The sequence below is a fragment of the Capra hircus genome, unplaced genomic scaffold, assembly GCF_001704415.2.
Source record: "Capra hircus breed San Clemente unplaced genomic scaffold, ASM170441v1, whole genome shotgun sequence".
Taxonomy (NCBI): domain Eukaryota; kingdom Metazoa; phylum Chordata; class Mammalia; order Artiodactyla; family Bovidae; genus Capra; species Capra hircus.
Window position 1 is genome coordinate 1 of NW_017189755.1, and position 27,216 is coordinate 27,216.

General features: G+C 42.7%; 1 protein-coding gene across 1 annotated transcript; it reads right to left on the reverse strand.

Annotated features, from left to right (window-relative positions):
- Positions 1 to 12,137: 12,137 nt before the first annotated feature.
- Positions 12,138 to 13,724, reverse strand: LOC108634660 (zinc finger protein 280B-like). The gene has a single exon (XM_018044723.1). The coding sequence runs from the start codon at positions 13,722 to 13,724 to the stop codon at positions 12,138 to 12,140; it is 1,587 nt and encodes a 528-aa protein (XP_017900212.1).
- Between the last annotated feature and the right edge of the window lie 13,492 nt (positions 13,725 to 27,216).

Below are 27,216 nucleotides of genomic sequence, written 5' to 3' on the forward strand. Positions count from 1 at the left end.
CAGTATGGCTGTGTATTATACAGTCAGCTGTTTGTCCAGTTACAGGTACTTGGCGATACCTGATTGGACAGGCAGAATGAGCTCATCAACGCCTTCCTTATGCTATCGCATATAGAAATCTTACGTTATTTGTTTAAGAATGTTCTTCAAGAAAAACAGGAAACATGACTCAGGTCCCCGGCGCTGTTATGCACCTCATTGAGCCGACCACCCCTGTTCTTAGATCATACAGAGGAATCCTCTGGGTCCTGAGACACTGTTTACTGATTGCTGCTGAAGCACGAACAGCTGTACTGTATTAATGGTGCTCTTTTACAAAGGCTACAAGTCTATTGATAATACAAGGGCCAAACGTAAGCATTATTAGAAGGATTTATCAGGCCTAGCAGGGTAGAGATTAAAGTAGTCAGCCAGGGGGATTGTTGAAACCAGGACTCAAACCATCCCTGTTGAGCCTCACACTCTCGTTTATGCTGGGCTAGCCCCTCTCTCACTTTGGCCATGGATTCCCTAACTATTCTGGTATGGTCTGCATAAAAACAACATTCTTCTCCTAGGGTGGCACATAGCAGATCTAGCCCTCTTCTATTCTGCAAAACTACTTCAGACAGGGAAGTTAAAGGTGACTCTAAATGACTAATAGACTGTTCTATACGAGTGATGTCTTCATCTATGGCTGCTCTTAAAGAGTAAAATCCTTGACTTTGCATGGACAAAGCTGTTATTCCAGTTCCGGCTCCAGCTATTCCCAGACCAAACATAGTTGCTATGGTTATGGCAGAAATGGGCTCTCTCTTTATAAGCTCTTTCTTGTTGATTAAGAGTCAATTTGTGGGCCCAATAATCATATACAGCTTCTTCTGGTCGATACAGTATCTTTGGTATCACAGCCACCATAACACAAAATTCTTTTTTAGGATCAAAAATGCAGCTATGTACACAGGGAGTCAACCCAGTGTGAGAGCACACCCACCATCCTCCCGTCTGTGGAACGGACCACCTGGCTACAGGCAAACTCATGAGTTCAACAGTAAGGGCACACAATGAGGATCTGTCTGGCGGCACTTTGCCCATACATAGTCCCTTTCCCCACACTTCTCTCATTGTAAGGCCTACTTTTCGTTCTCCCCATCGACATTGGGGAGGATCAGTGCCGTTGGCCAGGTCTTAAGAGGCGTTGAGGCCTACTGCCCCGTAATAAGGGGGAATTAAGTTGTAACATAACCAACAGGATTTAGTTGCCTCAGGATGGGTTTGATTTAAGGTAGCCTAAGCTGCCTTTACTAATTTCCATAGTGGATCTGTTTGTCCAAGTTTAGCAAGGGGGCCCGCCTCTGGGTCTTTTGTTGGTCCCTGGGATGTAGGTAGGGAGGTTGTCGGGTAGAGAGTTGCATGGACCTGTTCAACGGGGTTCGGACCGATACTATACATTGGTACCGGTTCTAAAACTTGACTCACAACAATGATCCCATTATAAGTAGTCAGGTCATTTCTGGTCTGAAGTCCCCATGATATCCCGTTGACCCAGGCCTTCTCTTTTTTATTGCTTTGTCAACTTTAAACCTTATTTTTACCTGGGCAAAGTTATGATCCTTTTCCCAATTGGAGTACGGAGGTACGGGTCCTACAAATGAGAAGTTAAGCAAGTCCCGATTTCCTACATCCCACCATCTATACCCTGGAGTCTCCGACCCATCATTAGAAGTTACGCAGTCCCAAGATTTACAATAAGAGTCCTGTATCACCCCACAGATCTTCCAGTTGTGCCTGGGTGCACCTGGACACGCCCAGAATGCATGATTCCGGAGGTAGCCCCTTTTCCAAGGTACATTTACCACCAGCTTAAGGTCAAAGTATAAGTCTGGCCACCAAGTATTTGGTGGATGTATTGCGGTGGTGGAGTTGAGCATCTCACGTGTTAGTCCATTTTGCAGTTTCCAGGTGATTTTGACGGGTTGGTGCGGGTTCACGCTGGCAGCTTCGGAGCAGAGTAACATGGTCATCCATAAGATGGTCCAGACGAGTTGCCGTGGTCCTGTCGACGACGCCGGAGCTTCAGCCTCAGGGGGTTGGACGGGTGCAGAGATGCTTCCCATTCTTTTTTAGCGTCTTCCTGCTCTGCAGAAGTGGCTGGGCGTATGTGGTTGCAATGCACCCAAGGCCCGATACCGTCGACCTTTAGGGCAGTTGGGGTGGTAAGAAGAACAACATAAGGACCCTTCCATTTAGGTTCTCGTGCCTTGGTGTAGTGCCTTTTGACCCACACCCAATCTCCGGGGCCGATGTTATGTGAGGGGATAGCCCCTTGTTTTGACCCTCATGTATTTCCCAGAGCACTTTCCAGACGCGAGAATGCACTTTGCCCAAAGCCATCAAAGCCTCTTGGAATTGCCCCAAAGTAGGAGGCGGAAGTTTCTTTCCTTCAAATATTGGACATACAGGGGGAGGTCGCCCATACAGAATTTCAAATGAGGTCAGATTAAGCTGATAAGAAGTATTACGTGCGCGAAAGAGGGCAAAGCGAAGGAGAGTCACCCAGTCCCCGCCAGTCTCTATAGCCAATTTAGTTACAGTTTCTTTTAGGGTGCGATTCATTCTTTCAACTTGCCCCGAGCTCTGTGGGCTGTATTCACAATGTAATTTCCATTTGGTCCCTAGAGCCCGGGCAAGGCTCTGAACTATTTGGCTCACAAAAGCAGGTCCATTATCAGAACCAATAGTCACCTGCAGGCCAAACCTGGGAACTATTTCTTCTAAAATCTTTTTAGCCACTACCATTGCAGTTTCTCCCTTAGTAGGAAAAGCTTCTACCCACCCTGAGAAGGTATCTACCAACACTAATAAGCACCGGTAACCATACCTGACTGGCCTTACCTCAGGAAATCTATTTCCCAGTGCTGCCCTGGCCCTTCTCCCCGATACCTCAGTCCTGCGTGTTGCCTCTTTCCTGGCCTCATCTGTTGACATGCCTTACAAACATGGACTATGTTCTTCACAGTTGTTTGGTGCCGGGGGAATCGCAGGCGCGCAGTTTGAAAAAGCATCAGAGTCTTTTTCTCTCCCAGATGAGTAGACGAGTATAGATGCTCACACAGTTGCCATCCTAACTGAGCAGGGAGTATCAAGTAACCATCGGAGACTCGGTACCATCCATCCTCTCCTTGTTGGAGGTAGGGAGGTTCCTGGATCCAGGCAAGGTCTGTGGATGAATACTCAGGGGTTGGGGGCAGTTACAATACCTGGGGGTGGAAGTCTGATCGCCAACACTGGAGCGATGAAATCTTCATTAGCCGCTTTTCAAGCCACCAGATCTGCGGCACGATTTCTTCGTGCTGTGGGGCTGTCCCCTTTCTGATGTCCAGGTGCATGTACTATTGACGCAGCCTGAGGCAACTGCACAGCCTCCAGAAGTCTACGGATTTCAGGCAAGTTTTTAATCTCTTTTCCTTCAGCTATCAAAAACCCCCGTTCCTGATATATCGGGCCCTGGATGTGTACCGTGCCAAAAGCATAGCGACTGTCAGTAAAAATAGTTATTCTTTTTCCTTTAGCTCTCTCTAATGCTTGAATCAGGGCAATTAACTCTGCTCTTTGTGCTGAGGTGTCTGGGGAAAGAGTCTCTGCCCATATCGTCCGTCAAGAATCGTCTACCACTGCGGCCCCCGCCCATCTCTGTCCATCTTTTACATAGCTCCTTCCATCTGTAAACCATATTAGCTCACTGTTATCCAGTTGCATATCTGTTAAGTCCTTCCGTATTGCCGTTACTCCGGCCAGTATCTCATCGCAATCATGGAGGGGGCTATCCCCCTCCGGGTTGGGCAAAAGAGTAGCCGGGTTTAGAGTGCAGGGCGTTTGAAAATGAATCCGTGAGGTGTCAAGTAGCAGGGCCTGGTAGTGTGTCAAGCGGGCATTGGAAATCCATTTACCCGGGGGTTGTTGCAGAACTCTCTCTATAGCATGAGGAGTGTAGACCAAGAGTCTCTGTCCATAAGTCAGTTTATCAGCATCATGGACTAGGAACGCGGTGGCCACGATGATTCGGAGGCAAGGTGGCCATCCTGCTGCCACTGGGTCCAATTTCTTGGAAAGGTAAGCTATGGGATGCTTCCAAGCTCCCCACTTCTGTGTTAGTACCCCTTTTCCTATCCCTCGCCTTTCATCTATAAATAATTGGAAAGGCTTAGATGGGTCAGGAAGGGCAAGGGCAGGAGCTTCCAGCAAGGCTCGCCTGAGCTCCTGAAAGGCCGTTTTCATTGACTCAGTCCGTTTCCAGTCTTTGTTTTCTTTGGTCCCTTCATACAGGGGCCTGGCCTTTTCTGCAAACCCCAAGATCCATAATCGGCAATATCCCACAGTTCCCAGAAATTCTCTCAGTTGTCTAGGGTTGGCTGGCTCAGGGATCTAGAGGATGGTTTCTTTCATAGCCTGTGTTAGCCACCTCTGGCCCTGTTTTATCTTATAACCGAGGTATGTAACGTCTTGCTTGGCAATCTGGGCTTTTTTGGCACTGGCCCTGTAACCTAAAGTCCCCAAGGTTTGGAGAAGGTCACCTGTCGCCTCATGGCACTCTTTCTCCGTAGTCGCTGCCAGCATAAGGTCATCAATATATTGTAATAAAACCAAGGTAGGGTGTTCAACCTGATACTCACGGAGGTCTTCATCCAAGGCCTCGTTAAACAACGTGGGTGAGTTTTTGAAACCCTGTGGTAAGCGAGCCCACGTCAGCTGCACAGGAGTCTGACCACAGTCTTCCTGACATTCAAAGGCAAAGATCTCTTGGCTTGCAAGGGCAAGAGGCAGACTGAATAAGGCATCTTTTAAATCTAAAACAGTATACCAAATGTAGCTTGGTGGCAAGCTGCTTCGCAATGTATAAGGGTTAGGAACCGTAGGATGAATATCACTCACCCATTTGTTGACTTCTCGCAGGTCTTGAACCGGTCTAAAATCAGTTCCCCCAAGCTTCTTTACAGGAAGCAAGGAGTGTTCCATGGGGACTGGCACTTTCTCAAGACCCCAGCGTCTATGAGGGATTGTACTTGAGGAGTAATTCCTTGCCGAGCCTCTTGACTCATGGGATACTGCCACACTCTCACTGGTGTGGCACTGGCTTTCAGTTCCACAATAATAGGGGCCCTCTGTTTGGCCAGTCCCATTCCTGCTGTTTCAGCCTAGGCCTGAGGGTATCTCTGAACCCATGGCTGTACTTCAGGACTTATTGTCGCTGGGGCCTCTGGCAAGTACAGTCTGTATTCATCCTTTAATGCCAGAGACAAGACCTGAAGAGGATGCCCGGTTCCATCTAAAACTGACACTTGCCCGTGGTCGAAATGAATTTGGGCATTTACTTTAGATAGTAAATCTCTTCCCAGCAAGGGCGCTGGACACAGGTATCACCAGAAAGGAATGGGTCATTTGGTGAGTCCCCAAGTTCACATGCCGTTTGGTAGTCCATCCATATCGTTTAGTCCCGGTTGCTCCCTGCACCCAGCTACTTTTCTTAGACATGGGTCCATCTCTTTGGTTTAAGACTGAGTATTGAGCTCCCGTATCCACCATGAAGCCAACCGGTTTCCCCTCCACATTTATAGTTACCCAGGACTTGGGGAGGGGCGTCGAGCCCTGACCCCCCTAGTCACTATCCTCACCCGCGTAGAGGATATGAATGTCAGGAGAGGGAGTCTTGTTCTTGGGATTTTGGGGCCCCCTCTTTTAGGTTTTTCTTGGGGCATTTATCTTTCCAACGTCCAATCTCCTTACAAAATACACATTGGTTCTTTTCAAGCTTGCACCTTGCAGGTCTTTCCTCAGTCTTTGAGTCTAGCTTTTTCCCTTTTTGGAACCTATTTTTGTTTTCAATTCCGGGGGAAAATATCTGAGCCAACTCTTTTTGGTTCTTATGGTTTTCTTCAGCTCTAAATTCTCTTTCACCCTTCTAATGCGAGCCTCTCTCTCCTCTGGGGTCTCTCTATGATTGAAAACTCTCTCTGCTGCCCTCACTAGATCTTGCAGGGACTGTTCACCCAACCTCTCTCTCTTTTGTAACTTTCTCCTAATATCGGGGGCTGCCTGATTCACAAATGCTAGCATAACTGCCGCTCGAGACTCATCTGCCTGTGGGTCCATAGGAGTATACTGTCTAAAAGCTTCCATTATCCTTTCAAGGAAGGCTGCCAGGCTCTCATTTGGCTCTTGCCTCACTGAATTTACCTTGGCCAAATTAGTTGGCTTTCTGGCGGCCGCTCTAAGGCCAGCCATGAGAGTCTGACGGTACACTCGGAGACGCTCCCTACCTTCAGTGCGTCTGAAGTCCCAGTTGGGTCGCACCAAGGGGAACCCCTCTTCAATGAGGTGAGGCTGTTTTGTGGGCCTCCCACCGACCCCTGGCACATTTTTCCGGGCTTCTGAACGGATCCGTTTGCACTCTTCTGTAGTAAAAAGTACCTGTAACAGTTGCTGACAATCATCCCAAGTGGGATTGTGAGTAAAGAGGATAGATTCTAAAACATCAATAAGACCCTGAGGTTTCTCAGAGAAAGAGGGAGTTTGAGTCTTCCAGTTGCGCAAATCACTAGTGGCAAAGGCCCAAAACTGATATGTCGATCTCCTGACCTCTCTGGCTGGCCCCGCCTGGACCAGAAACGCGTGAACAGTGGAGGAGGGAATTTCCGGGCCTTCTTCTTCCGCTGCGCTGGCCATTTCCCTTGCTCTTCCCTGAGTTCCCTGGGCGGGGCCCCCTTCCCTAGGAGGAGCCGAGGGCTCGGCCCTCCTCCCAGCTTCTCCCAATGAAACTTGTGGAACCTGTGGAAGCAAGGGCGGATGTGGATCCGCGTATGGGGGTGGGAACAACTCGGTTTCCAGGTCAATCAGATTAGGATACAGAGAAGAAGATTCCTGGAACACTGGCTTAGGTCGTTTTTCATCCTGTTTTTCTTCTTTTTCTTCAGAAGCTTTCATGACTAGTACCTGTGGGTTTAGTGAGGTTGGAGTTGGGGAAGAGGGACGGGGAGGTTTAGGAGGTTTAGAAGGAGCGAGAACAAAGGGTTTAAGCCATTCTGGCGGGTTTCTCACTAGATCCTGCCAGACCAGAATGTAGGGAGTCTGGTCTGGGTGCCTGGCAGGACTAGGGGTAAGCACCCTCTCTTTAACTGCCTGGATAATTTGGGGATTGAAGGTTCCCTCTTGTGGCCATCCGACGTCAAAGGTGGGCCACTCAGCAGAACAGAAAGTCACCAATTTGCTCTTCTTCACCAGTAACGAAAGATTCTGAGCTCTAGACTTAAAATCAGAAAAATGGTCAGTCATCAGAGACAGCGGAGTAGAAGTAGATTGCCCCATGGGTACAGAGAACACGGACAATGACAACAAGACTCACACGGACAGTGCCAGCACACAGAGTCACAGAAACGACACAACAAACAGATTCCAACTCTCAATATTACTTTCAGTCTCCTTTATAGCACTAGAGACCCCTTCTCTACTTGCAAGTGTCTTACCGTCAGGACGTCCTCAGTGCCAGCTGCCCTCCCGGTTCGCTACCGGGGACCCGGCATTACGCTGGGCTTGCCTCTTCACTTTACACCTAGATGCCTCCCCAGTATGATACTAGGCCCTGGACTTAATCTAGGCCTCTGCACTGCTAGCACCGGTGCTCAGAGCTCTCAACTCCTAATGAGATTATTCCCTTCTACCAGGAGAGGTGTCCTGCCCGGTAGGCCGGTTATGCTCCGAGCCCATATCTCTTAACCAACCGAGAGAGGGAACAAGTCCACCGTGGTAATGCAAAGGCAAGAAGGAAATTTTTTATTTCTAGCGCGCTAGGGCTCAAGCCTCATCCGACGCAGCGGAATCAGACGAGAGCCCCAAACAAAGCAGTATGGCGGTTTATATACAGTCAGCTGTTTGTCTCAGTTACAGGGTACTTGGCAATAACTGACTGGACAGGCAGAATGAGCTCATGCAATGCCTTCCTTATGCTATCGCATATAGAAATCTTTCCTTATTCGGTTAAGGAATGTTCTTCAAGAAAACAGGAAACATGACTCAGGTCCCCAGCGCTGTTATTCACCTCATTGAGCCGACCACCCTGCCTAACACTGTTAGTAAGGATTATTCTCATAGGAATATAGTTTTGTACCATTACTCTGTATACTATATTCATTTGGGGTAACAAATTTCTAGAATTAAAACATTTCATGTTTTTACCATACAAACAGAAAATATCTTTGAAAATACATTTACATATCTTAACACATGTAGTAATCTGAAAAGGATGTGTATATAGACATGTCAGTGTATATACACACATACTCTCAGAGCTCCAAGGAAAACTTCTCCGTAAACTATAAATGAAAACATTCAGCCTGAAAATAGTGAAATCTATGGAATCAACTTGCCAAAAATCGTAGACAATGAAATTTTAATTAGAAAACATGTATACATAAAAATATTTGGGATTCAGACAAAACTGCTAAATAAAGATAGCTCAATCCCTAAACCATCTATGAAAAAAAAAAAAAAAAGAAAAGAAATACTCAGTATCATGTAATAACCTATAATGGAAAAGAAACTACAAAAGAATAGATACGTATCTGCATAACTAAATCACTCCTATATACATCTGAAACTCAACATTGTAAATCTAATATATTTACAGAAAAAAATGTAAACAAAGTTTCTAAAATACAAAGTTATAAAGAAAAAAATCCTAAAGAATGTAGAAAGTATATATGAATTGAAACAAAAATAGAAAACAACAAAAATAAAACTTGTTGGGATAATAAAACAAGAGCTGCTTCTTGGAGAAAGAAAATCAGAAACATTGATACAACTGTGGCAAATCTAGTAAGGGGACAAGGAGGTTAATTCCAATACTAAAAACGAGAAAAGAAATGGGATTCTGAGAGGATAATATTCAACTCTGAGTGGAATCACTTTTGTTTCAGGAAAGGTCCAATCAAGCAAAAACCTGGGGAAAGAAAGGAAAGGAAAGAAAGAGGAAGAGAGACAAGGGAAGAAAGCAAGACAAAGAAAGGAAAGGAGAAGGAAAGAAAAGCAAATGTCTCAACAAATGTTGTAAACCATCCAATAAAACAATTCTCTTCAAGATCTAAAAACAGAAATGGAAATTGATTAAGCAAGATACTCATTGCTTTTGATGGTACTCAGAACAAGAAAGCCCATTTACACATCACTGTTTAGAAGTTTAGAACTGGCCAACACAATACGATTATGTAAAGAAATATCAATAAAATAATAAATTTTACTTGAAAGAACAAGCAAAGCAGACAGGGAAATTCACAAAAGGCAGTAACAAAATAGTAATCTTGACAGATATTCAATATATTTGTAAAGAAAACAAAGTGTCATTGTGTGAACAAAATATACAGGTTATCAATAGAAAAACAGAGGAAGCTCCTGAAAAAACTCAACTCACTATTAACTATCTTTTTTTGCAGGCACAGAAACTGAGTCAAGTTAATTCTAAGAAGCAAAGCCCTGATGTTATTATCTCTTCTTTGTGTGTGTGTGTGTGTGTGTGTGTGTGTGAAAATTTAGGAAATTTAGGCTGGAGAGGGAAGAAGAGGATAGAGACTTCAAGTGCCTTTAAGGAGGAGGAGGAAAGAGAGGCGGTTGAAGATTTGATTGAGCTATTTGAACAGCATTGGTGAACCTCAAAGAAGGGAGGTAGGAAGCCATGCAGGCCTATGGAAAAGCATTTCCAGAAGAACAGCACTTGCAGTCTTTGGATCCGGAAGAAATGGAATTTGATGGAAGAAAACCAAGGCCAGTGTTGTCAAAAGGAGAACATTAGTGGGGAAAATAGTAGAGCAGAAGGACAGAGAATGGAAGAGAGGAAGCAGTCAGGGACCATATTGCTGGAACCTTTTAATCTGGCAATAAATACATCTCATACTCCTTAGGAGCATACTTCACAGCGACTAACAGTAACAGTGTTGATAATACTAAGCAACAAAAACACGTAACGAAAATGTCGTATTTTTTACTATAGAAATCGAAGAAAGGAGATAAGAATACAATAGTCTGCATATTTATTTATGCATAGAGTTTTCACCTGAGACCAAAACACACACACTCTTTATACAACTAAAAGTGGTTTAAGCTGACACTCAGCAAAGAGCTTTGGCCCAAGTAAACTAACTGGAAAGGCCGAGTAAAATATTCAAAGTGCAAATAAATCAATCAAGCTTTGAGGAAATAAATACAATTTATTTGAATCTGAATTTACACTCAGGAAATTACCTAAAAAGGAGACAGTAGATTCACTACAGCTTAATCATCTGTAGTCCTTCCTCTTCAGTTCTGAGAGGGATGCTAACCCCTTGGTGATTAACACCTTCCAGCATTTTGTGAAAGCTTAGCGGACTTAAATAAATTGAGGAGGGGGGAGAGTGGGGAGAGACAAAGAGGAGGAGAAAGGAAGAGGAAATGGAGAGATTTCTCCTGGCACAGGTCTACAGACAGGATCCCAGCTTCCTTGAATAGTGCACAGAGATTGCTAGGTATCTGTGCCAGAAGTGGAAAAGGGTAACATTTAACTCCAGGAGGAGACACAACGCCAAGAACCTACGGAGGCAGCCAAGTGCGCTGATGTTCAGGAACCAATACTTAGAAGGTACCCCACAGGTCTGTGAAACAGCCCTTGGAGACCACAAGAAAAAAGGTTTCCACAAGTATAATCACAGATTAGTTGGTAGGATAGATTAGAGGAAGGAAAACTCTATTACCTGACAATTAGTGAAACACATGAGACAATTCTTGCACATCAGACTGTGTCAAGAAAGACTGAAACTCAATTAGTTTGATACAATGGGAAATTACACACGCAGAGAATTAGCTGTTAACTGTACTACATTTGTGTCCAAGGCAAGATAAGATACAAAACTGAAATCTTCACATGTTCAACTAGGGTAAGACACATGTAACTGGAAAAGGTAAGGAGGAGTTCTAAAAAGGGTTTAATTACCCTGGACTATCTTCATCCACTATATTTACTATTCTTGGACAACTCCAGTGTAGCTTAAGGGTAAGAGACCTCAATTTAGCCCAATTCAAAAGCTGAACAGATTCCCTGTGTTTGATCCTTTTCAGTTAAAACTATGGGTCCAGCACAAATCAAAGTGCACGTCAAGGCTCCTTTTCCTTTGGGAATTTTAACTTGCTTTGCTACTGTGTCTGACACAGATATGCCTACCTCATTGTGACTACAGGCCAGCCAAATGGCAAAGGGGATGGAATGAATCAAATTCCTCTTTTTATCACTCAAAAGGAGGTCCACAGGCACCAGGTCTCATTCTATTAACTATCTCTGCTTCTCCAACTGCAGTCAATGATACACAGGGCCTGCTTGATGCTTGCAAGCCTCTCTCACCAAACACAGGCATTTTAACGGTTGGCTTCCTTGAGATATCCCTGGGCTAAGTAAAAGCACTCTGAGACAGTGTTCCTTCTACCTTGGCTCTATGCCTGGAGTGAATGTATGCCTCTTCCTCAGCTGGGACAAGAAGCCACAGCTCTTCACTGATTAAATCCCGTGTCTGGTCCAAACTCACATCAGAGCTTCTCCATCAACTTCTCCACTGCATGCTTTCAGAGTCAGGTTATCTTAGATCAGCCCAAGAGGCACTTCAGAGAGTGACATTCACATCTGGCTATATGGCTGATACTGAGATCTTCAAGGCATGAAAACAGTTGAAAATTACGTTGCTAAAACACTCTACAGATTATATGTATAGTAGAGCTTTCAAACTTACAAGTAACATCAAATACCAAAATAGGTTGTTACTTTTCCTTTCTCCACTTCTCTCATTCTCTCTCTCTCACACACACATGCACACATTCTTTTTACATGTTAAGACAATTATATGAATAACAGATAAGATTTTTAAATAACATCTCAATATGCAGATCAAACAAAATTGTACTTCCTGTATTTAAAACAAAATCACATAAATTACCTATTGCTTTCCCAACATTTGATATTACTGAATAATGCTATAATTTGATCTTTTTGTTTTTAATGGGGTTTTTAACTTTGACTGAAACACTTGCTTCAGACTTACTGAAAGCAGAATTAACTCTTTTTTTTCTTTTTTTGACCTTCTACTTTTAGATTAGGGGGTTGATGATTCAAAATCAGATGTGTTCACAGTAATGGATGCTATTTCCAACAATCCTGCTTGAAGGGGTTCCAGTGATACCTGAATAACAACTTTTGTTTCAGGAGACAATCCTTCTAGCTGCTTAGGCTTCTTAAACATTTGATGACACTGGGTCTTGTGCTCCCTTTTCTCTTTGAAAGTTAAAAACTGTAGCTGACATTTGGAACACTGGTGAAAACTCTTTTCCCAGTGCCCTCTATGATGACGTCTGTATGCTGTTGCAGTTTTAAAAATTTTGAGACAAAACGGGCAAAGTAAATTCTTAGTGTTACCATGGCATGCTCGGAAATGTGCATCCACATCTGCAAAAAATGATGATCTGTAACTGCAAACCTGGCATACATAGGGCATTTCACCAGGCTTATGATTGTCTTTCATGTGCTCTAAGAGAACCTGATCTGTCTCAAAGGACAACTCACAGATCTGACAGACTGCGGAGGGCCCCTGGGGAGTGTGGACACTTTCAATGTGACACTGCAGCTGGAAGGGAGTAGGAAACTGGCGGAGGCAGTGCTGGCAGGTGGTGTGGTTTTTCCAGCTGTCACCTCTCTGCCTCTCAAGTTCCAAATGGTGCTTCATGTGATTCATAAACTTGACATTTTTTAGAACTTTCAAGCAGCTGAGGCATTTAAACGCTGTGTGGGTCTTCGGTTCTGGCTGCCCAACTCCTATATGCTCTCCATAGTAGAAGTCATGAAGTAACACAATCAGATTTCCTTCTGTGGGATCAACAATCTTGTCTGGACTTGCTAAACTTGGAAAATCAGTTTTTGTCAGTCCATTTTCCCCTAAAGGTCTTACAGGCTTGCAATGAACACTGTCCTTTGGAAAAGGTGTCGGACAAGGTTCTCCATTCTGAGCGTGGCTTAGTGAGGTATGGACACGGTCTGGTGTGCTTTGCTGAGTGGGCACTGTATGAAAAATACCTGAAGGGGAAAAACCTAAAGACTGTTCCCCCATAATGCCATCACTGAGCTTAGGCCTTCTGGGATTTCTGCTATTTGTTTCACAAGTGGAAAGTCGCTTTGATACATGAGGACTTTTATTCATATCTCCTGCAGAAACTGCTCTTTCTACTGGATGCTGACATGAACTTGTGAAGGTAATCAAAGAAGAACATAACTCCTTTGAAAAGCAATTAGGTACTATCTCTGGTGAAATATTTTTATAATCAGCTTTAGACGGAGGTTCAGTAATAATAGGACTCTCTGCTGATCTTGGTTCAGAGTCAGAAACTGGCAAGACAGTCGTTGCTTCTGATGTAGGAGTCACATGACTAACAGGCTGTAATCTGTGAGCGTTACCTTTCCTGAAATGACCATACCTTTTTCTCCTTGAACAAGAACCTGGGGTATCTCTGTTCAGTATGTTTGAAACGACTGGTTTTGAAGCTGAGGTCATCCCAACAAAGATCACGTCAGCATCTTCATTTACATCTTCCACTCCAACCAAGATCAGTTCATCATCATCATCACCTACTTGTTTGGTTTCTCCCTCGCTTTTCCATAGTTCTGGTTCTTGTTCTTCTTCACATAACATAATGGTAGTTCCATATTTTTAATACCTTTTTATTCTTAGAGGATGCGGCCACAAGTCCCAGTGCTTCCTTTATACAAACTGCCACCTAAGGATAAACATACTACATATTAGTTAAGTACACAAAAATGGGATATTTGATTATCTCCACAACTCTACAGTAGTTATAAACACCCTTATCTTACAGACAAACACACTGAGTGTCAATGAGACGCAGTGACAGCTGAAAAACCTATGACTACAAGTCTACATGGCTCTAGAATCATAGCTTTGTCCCACGTTCATTTTAATCTCTTCTAGTTAAAAAAATAATGACAAAAAACCCAACACTACTGATCATTAGGTGACATCACATGTAAAGGACAAGTATTTTTACAAAAGCACTGTTGTACAGCTTTTAGAAACATGGACTTTGGAGTCAAAGAAGATTAAGTTGGAATTCTAAGTTAACCACACACCAGTTGCATCTTCTTGGGCAAATTTATAACTTTTAAATGTGCTTCTGTATCTTAAAGACAAACATGCTTATTTCTTAGACTTAAGGTTAACAGCTCTTTGTAAAAGGCATCAGCTATTCAATGGCATCTTGTGTTGTAATAAAACTGGAAGAAAATGTATCTTCACTGCACATTACAATTGATCCACAAATTCTAATTTCATAAATGTTAACAAAGAAAATACGTAGCAAAGTCAAAGTATAATCTATCTATACCTACTTAACAAACAGCATAATTCAATGTCAAGCACTTAACACAGGCCTAGGAAATTGAGAATGAGCTCTCTTGATAATCTCACCCCAATTCCACACTGATATATCCTAAATTTCTCCCTCTAATCCTGGCTAAACTGAAATCCAACTATGCTTCATTCTTTATGCCACAGGTCTCTACCCCACATAGCAGGCAAATTGATGCCAGTATTTCTCTCATACCAGTATCAGACAGAGACATCACACACACACATACACACACACACACACACACACACACACACACACGATATCCCTTATGAATACAGGTGAAAGAGTCCTCAACAAAATACTGCCAAACAATATCCAACAACATATAAAAAAGATTGTATACCATGATCACATGGGATTTATGGAGGTATGCAAAGTTGGTTCATTATATGAAAGTCAATCAACATTATGCCATTTTAAAACAATAAAACAAATAACACATCTGCCTGAAGAAAAAGCATTTCCCTGAATCTAGCACCTTTTCATAACCGAGGTGAAAAGAACACTTCATAATTAAGAACAGAAGAGAACTTTCCCAATCAAAGGGCACCTGTAAAAGACCCACAGCTAACATCATACTTAATAATGAAAAACTGCAAGCTTTCCCTCTAAGACTGGGAACAAAACAAGGAAGTCTATTACACACTTTGGCTCAACATTATACTGGCAGTTCTACAACCAGAGCATTCAGGTAACAAAATAGAATTGTTGCTGTGTTTAGAAAAAAAAACAAAAAACAAAAAGCAAAAAACAGCCTTCAGAATGGAAAGGAAAAAGTCATAGTCCATTGGAGATAACATACTTTTGTATATACAAAATCTTGAAGAAAACACAAGTATTAGAATTAATATAAAGCTTGCAGAAGAGAAGACAAATACTTTAAAAGTCAACCACATTTTATACAGTAGCAACAAATGGTGGTAAGTAAATACTTGAATCTACACTAGCATTAAAAAGAATATTTAGGAAGTCAGAAAGAGAAAGACAATAGATTCTTTTTAATGGCTGAGTAATACTCCATTGTGTATATGTACCACAGCTTTCTGATCCAGTTATCTGTTGATGGACATCTAGGTTGTTTCCATGTCCTGGCTATTATAAACAGTGCTGTGATGAACACTGGGGTACATGCGTCTCTTCAATTCTGGTTTCCTCAGTGTGTATGCCCAGCAGTGGGATTGCTGGGTCATACGGCAGTTCTATTTGCAAAAGTGGTTTGTCAGTACCTCAAAAATTAAATATAGAGTAGCCATATGATGCAGCAATTTCCCTCTTTTGTATATATCCATAAACACTGAAAATGTTCAGTCCATGCAAAACCAGTGTTCACAGCAACATTACTCACAATAGCCACAAAAAGTACACCATCCAAGTATTATCCATTAATTGACGAATGGATAAACAAACTGTGCTATATGCTCAACATGGACTGCATGGAAGCCATTTGCCATATTCATATACCATATTCAGCCATAAAAATAAAACAAAAACATTCACTGCTATACACCCATGAAATGGATGAATCTTGAAAGTACACAAACTAGGGGACTTTCCTGGAGATCCAGTGTTTAAGACTCTCCACAGGTTCCATCCCTGGGCTGGGAACTAAGATCCCACATGCCACAGAGCTAAATAAATAAATATTTACAAAGTAAATAGATATCTGAATAAAGCCAGACACAAAGGTCACACATTGTATGTGGGAGAACTGTAGGTGGAAGAGAAGCAGGAAAGAGAAGCTGTAATCCAAGTGAAACATTTTTTCCAGGGAGGAGGAAATGAACTACTCTGATAAAGGCTGCCAATAAATTTAAAAAAATAACAACTAAACATTGACCACTGAGTTAAACATTTGAAATTCACTTGTGGCCTTGACAAAAGTGGCTTTAAAGGAAAATGAGAGAACTCGAGATAACAAAGTCTAGGAACAACTGTGCAGAGGTCTATAATAAGCAAATAGGAAATAAAAGCAGCAGAAGCAGGATGTGTCAACAAAAGATGGATTTTTAACGACAGGTTACATTATAGTCAGTCTGTTTGCCGAAGGGAACCATCCAGAGAAACAGAAAACTTAATCCAGGAAAAGAGGATGCGGCTTAGCAGCAGTAGCAGCACACAAGAAGAGTACAAAAGCCAAATAATTTGCTCACAGTGACAGAATTGAAATCATATGAAAAAAAAAAGGCTCGCATGGTAGATTAATGGGTATGGTAACCAGCCTTCAAGTGAATCGAATCTCCTGATATTCCCACCCCTGCGTAGTTCTCTCTCAATCTATCACAGGGTTGACCTGTGAGACTAAGCAAATACAGAAGTGAAGATGTGTAACATCTGAAAAAAGACTCTGCACTTTATCATGGGTGCAAGTGCTTTCCTGAATCACTCATTCTGAGAAAACACAGCAGCCTCCACAAGAGAAGCCCCTTGCAGAGGCCCACAGAAGCAGGAACTGAGGCTTCATGAGTACAGCCAAGTGAGAGAGCTTAGATTCAACAAGCTAAGTCTTCAGAGGTTGCCAAGCCAGACAAAAGCTTGACTACTACCTCAGGAGAGATCCTGGGCCAAGAGATAACAAGTGTTAAGTTCTTTCAAACTATTCACTTTTGAGATCATATGTACAACACAAACATTTCAAGTTATAATACCATTCACATCATACTTACACACAGAAGAGTTCTCCTATAAATAGAGCAAAAATTAAAACACACACACACTCACACACACACACACACACACACAACAAACCAAAGCACCGAAAAACAGGAGTTGCCTGGCAGTCCAGTGGTTTGCTTAGGACTCAGCCCTCTCACTGCCAGGATCCTGTGTTCGATCCCTGGTTGGGGAACTAATATCCTATGAAGCCACATGTTGTGACCAAAACAAAACATGCTGTGAAGTTCAAAGCTGTACCAGCAAGATAATTATACAACACAGCTGTAGGCACAAGTTGCTGGGCATAGAGCTACCTATGACCTTGTTTACTCGCATAAAATGAACTCAGATGGTGCCTCGCTCCCATCCAGTGGAGTTCACTTACTTAATGAAATAAAGCCCTTAAGGGTACAGAAATGAGCAAGTAATCCCACGTGAACATGTTAAATCACAACACATTTTCTCTGAATGAACCACTTGATTCATTTATTCATTTGGCCATGCTACTTGGCTTGTGGAGTCCCAGTTCCCTGACCAGAGGTTGAATCCAGGCCACTGCAGTGAAAGCCCAGAATCCTAACCACCAGGCCACCAGGGAACCCCCACACCTGCATTGCTTTGCTTTCATAGCTAAAACCTTAGGATATGTGCATTGCCCCATGTTAGCCTCACCAAGTGGTACGAGTCAGCTCTACACAGCTTAAGACCCATGGTGCTCTTACTTTTTTTCTTTCAAGAAGGCAGGAGAAAGCAAGTCACCCTGCCTGTTTTTAAGGTTGCCACTCAGAAAGCTGCAAACCTGAAACCACGTTTGCCCTGAAGTCAGCACCCGCAATCAGGGTCAGGTAATCCCCAATCAGGAATACTCTCTCTCAACAGCAACGTGTCAGCCCACAAATGAACGGAGAAAAACGGAAAGTAAGAAAGCCACAACTTTGTCCCTTATTGTAAAGATGTCTGTCACCTTACCTCAGGGGCCCACTGAAATCCTCAGCGGTTGAGACCTCCCAGGCAGTAAACGGTCACATCCTGGGGACGAGCAGAGGGAAAGGTCAGGGTGAGTCACCTGTTCCGGGAACACTCTATCCCCCCAGGCCCTACCTGGTCCTACGCTATGGATGCTGACCAGGCGTCTCACACAACCAGCAAGTGATTGAACTCCTTTTCCCTGAGCTTCTTCCTCCCCCCTCCCTTCTCTCAGTAACAAACAAACAAATACCTCATCTGCCAACTTCCCGAACCAAAGGCCTGAATCTCGGGGCCCCCAGGGACAGGGGCATCCCTGGAGTCCAAGCGAGGCAGAGGAAACAGGAAAACGAGCAAAGCACCAGGGCAGTGAAGAGGCCACTAGATGGTTTTTTTTTTTTTTTTTTTTGCTGCGCCCGCCTGACTGTGTCTGGGTGCAGAACCGGGTTGGGCCGTGAAGATTTGTGCGTGTGTGTTCAAATACATTAGGTTCCACAGGAGAGCTGGGGGTGGTGCCGGGGCCAGGGGGCTAAGAGGCCCTTTCCGGGAGCTGGCTTGTCCTATCCCCCAGGCTGGAAAGCTTCTGGAGAGCAGAGCCCGCCCAGACTAGAGAGGGGAGAGGGCGAAAGGAGCCTGAGGCCTCTGAGTCCTGCGGCACGCTCTCTCCTGAGGGCCCGGGGGCCCTCACCGGCCGCCCCACCGAGCAAGGGCTCCTGCGAGTGGGGACCTGAGAGACCCTCCCTTTAGCTGTCAGGCACCGCTTTGGCTGAACCACGCCCCAGTCCTTACCCATCCCAGTTGGCGGAGGAGACACAACTCCCTGCGGCTTACCTGCTCTAAGCAGTTCCTGGATTAAGCCTGAGGAGAGGAGCCTGAGTGGGAGGGCTGCCTCCGATGATTGGCTGCCAGGTGTCGACGCCTGCAATCTGATTGGCCTGGAGCCGAGTTGGGCGCATGCACAGGCGATGAACCCTCACCCTACCGCCCCACCCCATAAAATCACCTGCTGTGGGCGTGGTCAGGCTGAATCTGAATCTGAAGGGTCTTGGGTCGAGATTGCTCAGCTCACCAAGTGCGAAGAAAGAAAAAACAGATGGCACAGTCGTCAGGGCACAGGGCTGAGAACGGCCTCCGAGTCTACTAGGGGAGTCCAGTGATGGTGTCCAGCACTCACAGCCCTCAGGGCTGACCTCCCTTAAGCAAGGTCTTTGCTTAAGGAACTTGACCGTACAGTGGATCTTGAAGCCCCTCCTCTTGGACTTACATTTCAATCAAGGCAGGGAAGCCTGCCCCTGATTTGGACTGTCTATTGTGAGCTGAGAATGAGCTTTGCTTTTTCTTCTTCTTCTTCTTCTTTTTTTTTTTTTTTTTTTTTTTTTTTATATTTTAGAACTTTACACTTTTAATGGCTGAGGAAAACCGAAAAGAATTTTACTTTCTGACATGAAAATTTTGTGAAATTCAGTTTTCGGAGTCCTTAAAGTTGGAACAGGGACTTGCCAGTTTCTTTGGTTATTATCTATGGCTGAAAACTTAATTAATCACCAATGATCATATTCGCAAAGCCTAAAATATTTCTTTTTTGGCCCTTTACATACTCTTTTTTAAAGGCCCTCTTCTGGAAGTCTCCTAGTAGTCATATGGGAGAATAAAGTTTTGGTTTTGTTACAATATTTTCTTCTCTATTATACTCATTTTTCATTCTTTACTAATTTCATTCCTTCATATCGCTATAAGTTTGTTCTGTTGCTCATCTTTATGACTTTTTGAGATAACTATTTGTATCTCTCATTTCTCTTATATCTAATGCTATAAAATTACCTTAATTTGTTGTTGTTGTTCAGTCCCTCAGTCATGTTGGACTCTTTGCAACCCCATGACTGCATGCAGCACACCAGGCTTCCCTGTCCTTCACTGTCTCCTCGAGTTTCTTCAAACTCATGTCCATTGAGTTGGTGATACCATCCAAGCATCTCATCCTTCGCTGCCCACTTCTTCTCTTGCCTTCAGTCTTTCCCAGCATCAAGGTTTTTTTCCAATGAATTGGCTTTTCACATCAGGTTTCCAAACTATTGGAGCGTCAGATTCAGCATCAGTCCTTCCAGTGAATATTCAGAGTTGATTTCCCTTAGGCTTGACTGGATGGATCTTGTTGTCCAAGGGACTCTCAAGAGTCTTCTCCAACACCACAGTTCAAAAGCATCAATTCTTCAGCACTCCACCTTCTTTATGGTCCAGCTGTCACATCTATACATGACTGCCAGAAAAACCATAGCTGTGACTAGATGGAATTTGTCGGCAAAGAAATGTCTCTGCTTTTTAATATGCTGTCTAGGTTTGTCATAGCTTTTCTTCCAAGGGCCACATAGCTTTTAAGCTCATGGCTGCATTCACCATCCGCAATCCTTTTGGACCCAAGAAAATAGAGTCTGTTCCTCTTTCCATTGTTTCTCCGTACAAATTTAACTGTGTCCCACAATTTTTGCGAATAGACTGTTCATTATCATTCACTCCCAAGTATATCCTAATATTCTCTTCTAAAGTCAGGACTTTATATTGCATGGGCTTCCCTGGTCACTCAACGGGTAAATCACTTTCCAGCCAATGCAGGAGACACAAGAGGCCTGGGTTTGATCCCGGGTCAGGAGGATCCCCTGGAGAAAATAATGGCAATCTGCTCCAGGATTCTTGCATGAAAATTCCATAGAGACATATGTTATGTGTTAATATAGACATTTCTATTTTCCAAGTGAATGGCATTTTAAAAGATGCTTCTTGGTCAATTTCTCATTTTTGCATTATAGTCAGATGACACAGTCTAAATAGTATTGATCCTTTGTATTTGAAGATTTCCATTCAGTTAAGTAGACCGTACTTCAGATTTCCATCTCAGTGAAGTCAAAATGAAGTGGGTGTTATGTAGAGAAAACACTTGCGATATCTGAAATGTATATAAGTGAAATGACTTCCTTTATGCTTCACAATTATTCCAGCATCTTTCATTAGGGTACCTTTAACTAAGTTCCAGGGTTTTCTCAAATTTTACCAGTTTTTCCACAAATGTTCTTTCCTATTTTCATATTCCCCTATAGGATACTGAACTGCATGAGAATATATAGCAAAAAGCTACAGTTACCTCCCTTAGCTTACTCTGGTCTATAGTAGTTTCTTAAACTTTCCTTCTTCTTCATGACTTTTGACAATCTTCAGGAGTCCTTCAGGGACAGGTATTTTGCAGAATGACTCTCTATATGGGTTTGGTATATTTCTCCTGATTGCCCTGGGGTTTATATAATTTTAGAACTATACCTCCAAGGCAAAATATCTTCCTTATCACTTCCCATCAAGGAATCCTACTATCAATATGACTTACAACTAGTTCCTCTGCTATAAAGTTGTCTCTTTCCTACTGACATATTCTGTTCTTGGAAACAAGCCACTAAAAGCAGCCTACATTTAGGGAGGGGCATGGAATCTCATCTTGAGGAAAATATCTAAGAGATACACAAATTACTGAGTATACAAGTTAATTGAAACTCCTTTGTAAGGAAGATCTGGGTCTTCTAGCCATATCTTCTAATTTTAAATTAATTACAGTAAAGATTTAATAGGCTTCCTAGTTGGTGCTAGTGGTAAAGTACCTGCCTGCCAATACAGGAGATGTAAAAGATGTGGGTTCAGAGGAGCCCGGTGTGCTACACTGATTGGGTTGCAAAGAGCTGGACAGACTGAAGCCGCTGAACACACACAAAGATTTAATACCTCAGTGACACCAGCTACATTTTAACATTTGCAAAGTGGCATATTAGACAAAGACATAGAAAATATATTTTATTGAGAATTCCTTAGTGTTTGGGTTGTTAGAGTTTTGTGCTTCCACTGCAGGGGGCAGAGAGTCAATCCCTGATTGAACATCTAAGATTCCTTAATCCTCACAGCAAGGCAAACAAAGAAACAAAACAAACAAACAAACCCTCCCTGAGAACACTCCATCTGAAAATTCAGATAAAGGATATAAACAGAACACCTCACAGAAAAGAAACGTAAGTTTTTATACATGTGAAAAGCTGATCATCCTTTTCAGGGAATACATGTAACAATTATTAAAAAAAATGTTCTATTGCTGCAGAAATGTTATGTCATTGTTTTGCCGAGCTTTCTTCTTCTCAAATGTAATGCATATTAACACATGGAACTGATTTAGCTCTGTCTCAAAAATTTGCTGTTTTTAATATCATTCAGTTCAAATATTATTTTTCCCATTATTATCTTAGGAGAAATAAGTTATTTAGTTTCAGAAGCAGGAGTAGGAGGAGCCTAAACCACAACATTAAAGATGCTTGTGAATTATAGAGGTGCCACTTTTGCACTTTGGGTTCCTGGCAATCTTTACTCTACCCTCAGCCTGTTTGCAGTTATATTGCTTCCTTTTCAAACTGTGGGAGTTCTGTCGTCGTCAGTTATTTTTCTGGGTTTTTGTTTGGTCATGCCACGGAACATGTGGGATCTTAGTTCCACAACCCGGTGTTGATCCGTGGCCATTGGCAGTGAAAGCGTGAAGTCCTAACTGCTGAACTAACAGGGAATTCTCATATATTTTTCTTTGTTTCTTTCAAATATTTATTCATTTACTTGGCTGTGCTTGGTCTTAGTTCCAGCACAAGGGCTCTTCAATCTTCATTGTAGCATGTGGGAGCAGGAATTTTAATTGTCACATGCGGCATTTTTAGTTGCAATATGTGGGATCTAATACCCCGACCGGGGGATGAACTTGGACACCCTAATTTGGGAGCACCGAGTATTTCCACTGGACTACAGGGATCTCCTTCCCATGATCGAACCCAGGTCTCCCATATTGCAAGTGTATTCCTTACTGTCTGAGCACCGTAGCTTTGATTATAAGAACTTTGGTCAGCAGAGTGATGCCTTAGCTGTTGTTTTGTTTTTGTTTTTGTTTTTTAATACTGTCTATGTTTGTCATAGCTTTTCTTCCAAGGAGCTAGCCGCCTTTAATTTTGTGGCTATATTTGCCATCCACAGTGATTTTGCAGTCCAAGGAAATAAAATCTGCTGTTATTTTCACATTTTCACCATTTGTTTGCCATAAAGTGACGGGGCCAGATGTCACAATCTTCAGTTTTGAATGCTGAGTTTTAAGCCAGCCTTTTCACTCGCCTCTTTTTCCATCGCCAAGAGGCTCTTCATTTTCTGCCATTAGGGTGGCATCATCTGCGTATCTGAGGTTGTCGCTATTTCTCCCAGCAATCTTGATTCCAGATTGTGTTTCATCCAGTCCTCTCTTTTTCATGATGTACTCTGTTAAGTTAAATAAGCATGGCAACAGTATATAAGCCTGATGTACTTCTTTCCCTATTTGGAACCAGTCACTTATTCCATGCCCAGTTCTAACTGTTGTTTCTTGACCTGCATACAGATTTCTCAGGAGGTAGGCCAGATGGTCTGGCATCCCATCTCTTTAAGAATTTTCCACACAGTGCTGTGGTCCACACAGTTAAAGGTCTCATCATTTCATGGAAAATAGATGAAGATACCATGGAAACAGTGACAGACTTTATTTTCTTGAGCTCCAAAATCACTGCAGATGGTGACTTCAGCCATGAAATTAAAAGATGCTAGCTGTGACAAACCTAGAAAGCACATGAAAAAGCAGAGACATTACTTGGCCAACAAAGGTCCAGGTAGTCAAGGCTATGGTTCTCCCACTAGTCATGCATGGGTGTGAGAGTTGGAGCATAAAGGCGGTGTAGCATGAAAGAGCCAATGCTTTTGAACTGTGGTGTTGGTGAAGACTCTTGAGAGTCACTTTGACTGGCAGTGAGATCAAGCCAGTCAGTCCTACAGGAAATCACCACTGAATATGCACTGTAAGGAATGATACTGAAAGTGAATCTCCAATTCTTTGACCACCTTATGGGAAGAGCTGACTCATTGGAATACACCCTAATACTGGAAAAGATTGACGGCAGGAGGAGAAGGGGATGACAGAGAATGAGATGGTTGGATGGCATCAGGACTCAATGGAGTTGAGCTTGAGCTAGGTCCAGGAGAAGGTGAAAGAAAGAGAAGCCTGGTGTTCTACAGTTCATGGGATCGCAAAAAGTGAACATGACTACCCAACAATAAATTATTGTTTGTCTTACTTGATGTTTTTCTTGACTCTGCAGTTTTTCACTGTTAATTAAATTTGTTCTTTGAAACTCATGGAAGGTCTGGGACCTACAGATTTTCTACAAATAAGAGACAGGGTACATTGGTGGGGGGTGAGCGAGGAGTGGTCTATCACTGGGAAAACCCTGAAGGGTCCTGCTCAGTTATATGCTGAAACAGACTGACAGTGCCAAGTGTTTGGTAGAAATGGAAATGCCCATACCGTTAGTGGAAATACACATTGCTTCATTCAGTTTGAAAAAAGCATTTGACTGTACCTGCATATTAGAATGTCTCAGTCAGTAACATCTGCCTGCAATGGAGGAGATCCAGGTTTGAATCCTGGGTCAGGAAAATCCTCTGGAGAAGGAAATGCTAACCCATATCATATTCTTGCCTGGGAAATCCTATGGACAGTGGAACATGGTGGGCTAGAGTCTATGAGTTTGTAAGAGTTAAATACCACTTAGCAACTAAACCCACTGCCACATGCATTATCAGGAAATCTCATATCTGGACATAGAGATATAGCTATCCTAGAGAAATTACTATGAAAGACACACACAGGTTCATAGGGAGCTTATTCAAAAAGCCAAAATAAGAGCCTCAAATTTCAGGCACAGTAAAATCGACATAGAAGTCTATGCCCATTCATCCAAGGGAATTCTACCCAGCAAGGAAAACGAATGTTCCACAGCTACATAAAATAAGGTTGCGAATGCATCTCACTTATTTAAACGAATACCAAGACCAGGGGAACAGAAAGTCTAATGTGTGATTCTATTTATTTAAAATTTGAAACCAAGAAAAATGAATCCCTGCTGCTAGAGATCAGAGAAGTGGTTCCTTTGAGGAGCAGAAAGTGGCCAGGAAGGAACATGGAGATTTCAAAGCTACTTGATAGTAGAGAGACGAAACAAGAACAATCTCATTTACAGTAAAACTAGACTTTATTTTCTTGGGCTCCAAAATAACTGTGGATGGTTACTGATGCCATGAAATTAAAAGATGCTCACTCTTGGAAGAAAAGCTGTGACAAACCTAGACAGTGTATTAAAAGACAGAGACATTACTTTGCCAACCAATGCCCGTAAAGTCAAAGCTATGTTTTTCCCAGTAGATAGATGCAGATGGAAGAGCTCCACAATAAAGAAGGCTGAGTGCTGAAGAACTGATCTTTTCGAACTGTCGTGCTGGAGAATGGAGAAGACTCTTGAGAGTCCCTTGGGCTGCAAGGAGATCCAACCAGTCAATCCTAAGGAAAATCAACCCAGAATATTCAGTGGAAGAACTGACGCTGAAGCTCCAATACTTTGGCCTCCTGATGAGAAGAGTCAACTCACTGGGAAGCAAACAAACAACAAACAAACAAAAATCCTGATCCTGGGAAATATTGAAGGCAGGAGCAGAAGGCATGACAGAGGATGGGATGGTTGGATGGTATCAGCAACTCAATGGAATGAGTTTGAGCAAGCTTCAGGACATGGTGATGGACAGGGCAGCCTGGCATACTGAAGTTCATAGGGTCACAGGAAGTAGGACACGACTGAGCAACTGAACAATAAAAGCCAGGCAGGGTCTTTATGTACAGCTGGCTGAACCTCAATAGGGCTATTTTGAATTTCTGGAGGAGGGTAGAACATAATTTTTTAGCCAGATCCCTTGCTGCAACACGTCTGGAATATTTTGTGTTCATAGACAATTTTCTTTGCAATTTTTCTGGGTGGTGCTTGGGAGTCAGTATTCCTCACAATGATGGATGCTGTCTCTCTCAGTCCCAGCTGAACTGAACTTTGGATCATGACCTCTGTTTCAGGAGGCAACCCTTGCAATTGCTCTGGCTTTTTGAATGATTGATGATTCTTGGTTTGGTTCTCTGTCTTTTCCTTCAGGTTCAAATACTGTAGCCAGCACTTGGAACATGGAATGACCAGAAACCAAAATATATTTTTAAAAAACCCTTGAAAACCTTGAAATTTGGAAGTGTTCCTTAGAAAGAGCATTAACTTTACCACTCTCTTTTCCCTATAAGATCAAAGAAGAAATGGAGTGTCATTTCCCTTTTTAGAGGCTAGTTGTTCTACTAGAAAATATGAAATGATTAAATAAATGATTGAAACCTACTGAAATGCTGCTTTCAAATAAATAATAAATAAATAAATAAATAAAACCTAATTCAAGACGGATACCAGAGCAAGAGCATAATTGAAATCACTTGCTGTTGTAAGACAGGGCTTCAAAAGAGAACTAAATAAATGTATATAATGACTGGCTAAATTCTCTGGCAATATATTATAAAAATTTATAGTCAATATTGTAAAGGATTTTTACACACAATAAAATAAAATGCCTTCTACTTATGCATACTTTTAATAATCAAAAGCACTGACTACTTTTCAGACATTCCAGGCCAAGGTCATTTAAACAAACTATCTACTTTATCTGCCAAAACAACATGGTGGTGGTGGTCGTGATTAGTTGCTAAGTCATTTCCGTCTCTTTTTCATCTCCATGGACCACAGACCACCAGGCTCCTCTGCCTGTGGGATTTCCCAGGCAAGAATACTGAGGCTGGTTTTCATTCTCTCTTCTGGAAGATGTATCTTCCCAACTCAGGGATTTCTCAACCCTGGGTCATCTATATTATGAAGTGGACTCTTTACCACTGAGCCACCAGGGCAATACCCCAAAGCAACACAGTATCTACTTAAGAAGTACTTCTTGGCTTTCATATGCACAGTATCAATCTTCCAGCCTATATAGTCTGCGTTTGTTCAGAACTACCCTAGTGATCCAGCGATTAATAGTCAGCTTCCCAACGACCCTTGTCTGGGAAGATCCCACATGCTGAAGTGTAACTAAGCTCATGGGACACAACTCAGGAGCTCATGTGCCAAAACTAGAGCCAGTGTTCTCCAACAAAAGAAACATTACAATGGGAAGACTATGCAGCATAGTGAAGTGCACCGT